At 42.6% G+C, this 7,447-nt stretch overlaps 1 protein-coding gene across 1 annotated transcript; it reads left to right on the top strand.

Moving 5' to 3' along the window:
* Positions 1-2,140: 2,140 nt before the first annotated feature.
* LOC135642337 (trihelix transcription factor ASR3-like) lies at positions 2,141-4,141 on the top strand. Its single transcript, XM_065158414.1, has 2 exons — positions 2,141-2,914; positions 3,696-4,141. The coding sequence occupies exons 1-2, from the start codon at positions 2,242-2,244 to the stop codon at positions 4,022-4,024; spliced, it is 1,002 nt and encodes a 333-aa protein (XP_065014486.1). The 5' UTR covers positions 2,141-2,241; the 3' UTR covers positions 4,025-4,141.
* The last annotated feature ends 3,306 nt before the right edge of the window (positions 4,142-7,447 follow it).

Raw genomic sequence — 7,447 nt, forward strand, 5'->3', positions numbered from 1 at the left:
ACATGAATCATCATGAACATCCCTCCCTCTCCTAAATTACATAATTCAAACTTAAAAATCTTATGATATTATCCCTTAGTCTTAGGTGACACCTTTCGTCAAATAAACTCATCGCACCCAAACTTTCATGATGCCTCACCGTTAAACATAAAGCAAAGCAGGAGTAGACAGTTGTTAATTGTTAGCTCTGATGGCCACTTCCCAAATGTTATGGGTAATTACATATTACTCCTTTAGTTAACTATGGTTAGAATCATAATCCGTATACTTTAAAAAGTAGCATTGGGGTCCCTATACTTAGGAATGTAAAATATTTAACCCAAATTCTTCTTATGTCATTAACTTTATCGATGAAAAAAACACACGTATTGTCACATGCAAAAGGAGCGTGAATGAAAAGGATACAAAATATAATTTTTTAATTATTAAATTTATATCAATTTCTCACTCTAATCGATTTCTCTTCCTCTCCTCTTTCCGATCTACTTCCCGCCACTCGCCCACTACACCTGCTCAACTTGCACCACTTGACCATTGTCACTCCTACACCGCTTGACTGCTCACCACCACTGCTCCACACCACTCAACATCGCCTCTCCTGCACCACTTGACCTTATCGCATCGGACTTGCTTGACCATCGTAGCTCTTGCATCACTCGATCGTCGTCTCTCCTACACCGCTCACCACAATCGCATCGAACTCACTCGATTGTCGTCGCTCCTGCACCACTTGACTGCCACACTTGCACCGCTCACCATTGCCACTGTTGCACCGCTCGCCCATCGCCTCGTCATCCCCACCATGACCGATGACAATCTTGTCACCGTCAGAATAGCTTACAGCCTGTGCATCTCCACTTCTGTCATAATGCTATTGCTATTCACCGAGATCAAGAAGTTCTTGGACTTCGTTGGGCACAACACCGACAAGAATCAAGGATCGGAGTCCAATGGCCCCAAGCAGCATTGTTCATCTGTGTAGGCTGCCCTCCTTATTTTAGATGGAACATTGTGAAAAGTTGAAGAAAAATAAATATTGTTGTGTGGCTGTCATCTCATGATTATAACATATAACAAATTGCTAGTACAATTGGAATATATAAACAATTTGATGTCATTCCATGGATAAAGTCAACTAAGTGAACATGCAAGCAGAAGCAAAAGCAAACAGATGAATCAGTGATGGTGGAAATCCAATCATCCTTAAACATGAACCCAGATGACCCCTCCTGCTTGCTTGACCCCAAGATCGTGCGTCCTCATGCACAACAGAAAGCTTCCCAACCCTCCATTATCGCTCAATTATACCTTTGTCATCCTCCACTCTGCTCTTGATAAACTCCAGAAGCTTCAGAATCAACCCATCAGCCTCCTTTGGTGCCACAGTGAATGCACCCCAAATGTGCGGCAGGTAAGCAATGGGCGAGCAGGTGCAGTAGTCGAGCAGGTGCGATGGGCAGGCTGAGTCCACTGCGATGGCGGTGAGCAATGCAAGTGCGACAGTCGAGCAGTATAAGAGCGACAACAGTTGAGTAGATCCGGTGTAGCAACGACAAGCGGTGCAGGAGAGGCGGCGATCAAGTTGTGCAGGAGCGACAATGGCAAGCGATGTAGGTGCGATGACGATCGAGCATTATAGGTGTGACGACGATCAAGTTATGCAGGAGTAGTAGTGGTCAAGCGGTGCAGGTCAAGCGGGTACAATAGGCAAACGACGAGCAAGTATGTCAAAAAAAAAAAAGAGAGAGACGGAGAAATCGATTATAGCAAGAAGTGAATATAAATTTAATAATTTAAAAATAATAAAATTATATTTTTATCATTTTCATTCATGTTTTTTTTTTATATGTGACAACACATTCAATTTTTTTTCATAAAATTTGAGTTAAATATTTTACCTTTGTAATTCCTGGGATCCTAATATTATTTTTTAAGGTATAAAAATCAAGATACTAATCATAATTAACGATAAGGGGATCATAGTTAATGACCCAAAACGTTAGGGTGGTGTGGTCAATTTCGACCGTCCGGGGCGAACGAAGGAAGAAGGGTTCGTTTGGTGAGGGGGCGATACGTAAAAGGAAACGACACAATGCCTGTTTTCCCAACGCTGCTATAAGCCTAAACCCCGTCCCCCTCCCCTTCCCTTTGCCCCTTGTTGTCCGTTTCCCTTTTCTCTCTCTTGTGATCGAGAGAGAAAAGAAAAGAAAGATTGCAACTCGAGCCGATGCCCACAAAGCCATGTCCGAAGCCACCGACCAGAACGCCTTAGCGCTACTCCACCACCACCACCACCCACCGCCAGCGCAGCCACACCCACTCGTCTCCCCCTCCTCCGCAGGTGCCATCGTCCGCGACTACCGCAAGGGCAACTGGACCCTCCACGAGACCCTCGTCCTCATCACAGCCAAGCGCCTCGACGACGAGCGCCGTGCCGGGGTCTCCTCCTCTCCCGCCGGGGGAGGAGGCGCCCTGCGATCCGCGGAGCAGAGGTGGAAGTGGGTGGAGAACTACTGCTGGCGGAACGGCTGCCTCCGGAGCCAGAACCAGTGCAATGACAAGTGGGACAACCTCCTCCGCGACTACAAGAAGGTCCGTGGCTACGAGTCCCGCGTCTCCGCCGCAGCCGGTGCCAGTGGGGAGCTTCCATCCTACTGGACCATGGAGCGGCACGAGCGGAAGGAGCGCAACCTCCCGACCAACCTCGCCGTCGAGGTGTTTGAGGCCCTGACCGACGTCCTCACCCGCAGGGCTGCCCGCCGAGCCAACGCCACCACAGTGCCATCCCGTCCCCCGCCTCCTCTCCCCTCACCCGTCCTCGCGCTGCCGCCTGCCAACCCTCTGCCTTCCCCGCCTCCGCCTCCCCCTCCCCCTCCTCCACCACCACCATCGTCCGCACATCCGTCCGTTTCCGGTATGCTCTGAGGCTTATTGCCAGCAATTATTACCCTCTCTCTCTCTCTCTCTCTCTCTCTCTCTCTCTCTCTCTCCATTACTACACCCTTTTAGTGAACGAAGAAAAGAAGATAAAAGACAATCTTTTGGGGCGGGGGGCTTTTATCACATTGTCTCAAGGCCAAAAGTTAAGCCAGCCTACAGATTCTGGGCCTGTATGAATAGCTTTCTGAGGTATCCAAGATCAAAAAGTTGGTGCTCTCACAGGTGTGACAGTAAAATGCAATCTTCCTGTGATACGCCCATCCTCTTTCCATCTCTCTCTTTTTCTTGTCGCTCCACTCTATTCTATTAAATTAATCTATCAAGTAGCATGCAGTCTGATATCTTTTATATATCCTGCGGTATCTCCTCCTTCAAACCTGACATTATTGCATGCACAAGCTTTCACTGGAATGAAAGAGTGAGAGACAGAGGGTAAATCTGATTCCATTGCAATGAGAAGATGTCGAACGCAATATCATACGATGCTTCCCAAGCTTTCCATCTTGCCATGCAACCTTGTTGTATCATAAGAACAAAAAGGTGTATATAGGTGCGCATTCATAAGCTCAATATGATATTGTTCTAAAGCTGTAGCATTTTAATTGCTTTACGTATTATAATTTCCATTCTAGTACTTAAAGGGCTTCTTTTTGACCTCTCTCTCTCTCTTCGTAAAGTAAACGTCTTTTTCGGCTTTTATGTGTCAAAAAGAACGGCTTTCTTTCTTCTTCATTCGTGCGTTGTTCATCGCGCAGCGGAGATGTCGGAGTCGGAAGAGAACGAGGGGCCGGCGACGACGACGACGACCGAGGAGCCGGACACGAAGCGGCGGCGGCTCCGGCGGCTGGGGTCGAGCGTGGTGCGGAGCGCGACGGTGCTGGCACGCACCATGCTGGCCTGCGAGGAGAAGCGGGAGCTGCGCCACCGGGAACTGGTGGAGCTGCAAGAGCGGCGGCTTCGGCTGGAGGAGGACAGGACGGAGGTGCGGCGCCAGGGATTCGCGGGCCTCATCTCCGCCGTCGACAACCTCTCCGGCGCCATCCACGCCCTCGTCGCCGACCGCCGCAGTGGCGACCACCGATGAAGTGGACCCAGCGTGGGTGTGTGGGGCCGCGGGTTCGGTTGTAAATAAATGGAACCGAGGAGGGTATCAATTTTTTTGGATGCTATTATTGATTTCTTTGAAGTATTTCCCTTCATATCCCCCCGTTTCCCGTCTCGTTTCCCGGGATGTGTCGGGCCACCACTGACATTCCATTAAAGCCCCCAATTCTTTTTATCGCTAATTAAATTCCAAAAAAAAAGAGCAATAGAATTCGAAATAAACACAAAACCAATTATTATAATTATCGATTAACTAATATTTTTTTATAGGCTTCAATGAGGCCAAAGAGAGCGGGGACGGAGACACCAGGCTTTTCCCGCACGATGGTTGGACGAAATTGCCCCTGGATAATACATTCAATTACAGACACACCCGGAGAGATCTGTACGGGACGAAAGTGACATCTCTCAATTTGTCGGGTGGCGCATCACGTTGCGGTGCTCAGGGGCATTTTCGTCTAACAAGAATTCCCCTGTACGGGAGAATTGATTGACCGGTTGCCGAAACGTAAATCCTACACTCGCCACTCGACGCCCGCATGCACCTAAATGCCCGATGGGTCCCGCGAGCAGTTGGAGCGGGGTGTCGTTAGGTGTCCGTTCGTCGGAGGGTGGATGCGAGAAAAGGGACCGACAGTATTGGCTGTACCGCGGTCAAAGGCCAGTCTTTGACCCGATCCCTTCGCCAAGCATGAAATGACGGTTTCACCCTCCATTGCTCCCGCCTTTCCAGTTAACGGCCGGTGAGGAGACTACTATTTGTAGTGTCTGTATCACGGTAACGGTTGCTGCCGTTTCTTTCTTACGATGAATGAACGCATGCAGGTATGAAGGAAACAGAGACTTCGGATTCGTAACCTGTTGTTGATTCAAGATTAATCCTATGATTTAAGTTTGCTGTGTTGATTAATAGTTGCAGATGTTGGAGGACATGCACTGTGGAATTGATGTTACAATTACTCCTTCCATCGAACTCAGACGGTACAATGCCTTTTGGAATGAGAGAATTACAGCAGTATCGCATCAAATTAAGAGATCAACATAGGTCAATGGCTTCTTTATACATGCGGGAAGGGATGATTTTCCTCAACTATCCTACGAGATTAAGGAAGAATTTTTCTTAACTATCTTACGAGATTTCATCATGCAGTTGAGGAAATCTTTATCCATTATCAAGTTCCAAAGACCCATCTTCATAGAGATTCAAACCAGAATCTTAGTCCCTTATACACACGAGAAAGGAAACTTTCTAGTCTGGAGAATGATGTTGAGAGTCATCAATGTGCAACTTATATAGTATGTGTAATCGTTATTATTAAATATTATATTTAATAATAATATAATCATTCTCATTAAGATTCATAATTTATTATCATGAATTTCTTCATTTAGTATGGTTTAAATATTTTTAATTTTGTATTCATTATATATAAAATCGTTATTATTAAATTAAATATTTAATATCATTAAAGTTCTTCATTATGGTCCAAACGTTACAAATTTGAATTAATTCTTAAACGTTACAAATTTGAATTAATTCTTGAACGTTATGAGTTGGTGATGATAAATGTTTTTAATGGGAGAACATCTATATATATGAGGATTTTGGTCCTTAGGCTCAAACATCTATTTGAAGCAAAAAGGCTTTCCTATGCCATCTAAAGTGAGAGTTCTGAGCCGAGAAGTGTCAAAGTTCAAGAAGAAACCTTTGCAGAAATTCTTGACAATAATGGCTGGATGTACGCTATTTTATTTCAGCATCAGTTTTTATTGTGTTTCTATTATAATGATTTAGAAAGACATGTTGGCTTCATTGATTTTTTACATTTGATATCAGAGCTCATTGACCTCTACCTTGATACGAAATAGTTTTCATTTTTATGTCATGAAAATGATTTAATTTTGGTTTCTTCTTGGAAACTTCTTGATATATTTTGTTGAAAATCATGAGGAAATATCATTTTTAATATTTTAGTCGGTAAAATGCTCATATTACGTATGCATATTTAGTTATATAAAATTATGCTTATGAGTCAAATTTTTATATTTAAAATGTCTAGTGATCTATATAATCTTAATTAATTAAGAATTAGTCACATCATCCTTAATTAATTAAAATTATATATAAAGTTAAAATAAGGATCACATAAGTAATTAGACATCATATTGTGACTAATTATATTTCATATAATAATTATTATCCCACATGATCTTTTATTATATTTGATATAATTAATCAGGATAAAATATCATATTATTTTCATAATTTACCCACATGGATTATGAATTGGAATATAATATCATAAAGACCATTTGAATTTATTTAAATTAAGAATTTAGCCCACAGACATTTTTTATGTCATTAGATTCATATTTTTTGACATATTTCACATTGGTAAAACATGTAATTTAGACTATTAAGCTTTAAATTTTGACATAAGTATGTTTGATTTTATGCAGTTTCTTAAACTATTAATTTCTCTAATATTCGGTGTGATATTCTCGAACTTAATAGTGATAACTATAAGATATGGAATGAGAAGGTTCTCCTCCATTTAGGGTGGATGGATATTGATTATGCTATTAGGAAAGACGAACCACCAATAGTCACTAATACCAGCACTCCAACTGAGATCACATTATATCAGCGATGAGAGCGATCCAATCAGCTCAGTGTGATGTTTATCAAAACTAAGATGGCTGCTAGCATACGTGGTTCTGTTGACCAGCATGAAAATGTCCGAGACTTGCTAAAAGCTATCGACGAACAATTCGTCACTTCAGATAAGGCACTAGCAAGTACCCTTATAATGAAATTCTCATCCCTTAGACTCACCAATATAAAGGGTGTGTGTGAGCACATAATGCAAATGTGAGATATTGCGGCTCAACGTAAGAAATTTGAGGTTAATATGTCAGAATCCTTCTTGATGCACTATATTCTGAACACCCTTCCACCTCAATATGACCCTTTTAAAATTTTATACAATACACATAAGGATAAATGGTCAATCAATGAATTAATAACCATATGTATTCAAGAAGAAGAGAGGCTCGTGATGGAATTGGGTGAGAGTGCATTGGTAGTAACCACTCGCGGGAAAAACAAACTGACAAACATCAAGCTCATTAGTAGGAAAAAGATAAAATACCACCTCAAGCTGATATCAAGAAAGAAGAAAGGTATTTTTTTTGTAAAAGAAAGGGACACATGAAGAAGGAATGTACAAAATTTCAATAATGGCTTGAAAAGAAAGGTAAACTAACCTCATTTGTGTGTTATGAATCTAATATGGTCAATGTTAATATTAACACTTGGTGGATTGACTCTGGATCAACAATCCATATTGCAAACTCTTTGCAGGGTATACAAAACCTAAGAAATCGAGTAGGAAGTGAGCAA

Source organism: Musa acuminata, chromosome BXJ3-7, assembly GCF_036884655.1.
Source record: "Musa acuminata AAA Group cultivar baxijiao chromosome BXJ3-7, Cavendish_Baxijiao_AAA, whole genome shotgun sequence".
NCBI classification, from domain to species: domain Eukaryota; kingdom Viridiplantae; phylum Streptophyta; class Magnoliopsida; order Zingiberales; family Musaceae; genus Musa; species Musa acuminata.

Bases quoted from the DNA above. Each gene is read 5' to 3' on its own strand.
- LOC135642337 (XM_065158414.1), top strand. From the start codon at position 2,242: ATGTCCGAAGCCACCGACCAGAACGCCTTAGCGCTACTCCACCACCAC. The intron at 2,915-3,695 runs GTATGCTCTGAG...TTCATCGCGCAG, and splicing joins CGCACATCCGTCCGTTTCCG to CGGAGATGTCGGAGTCGGAA.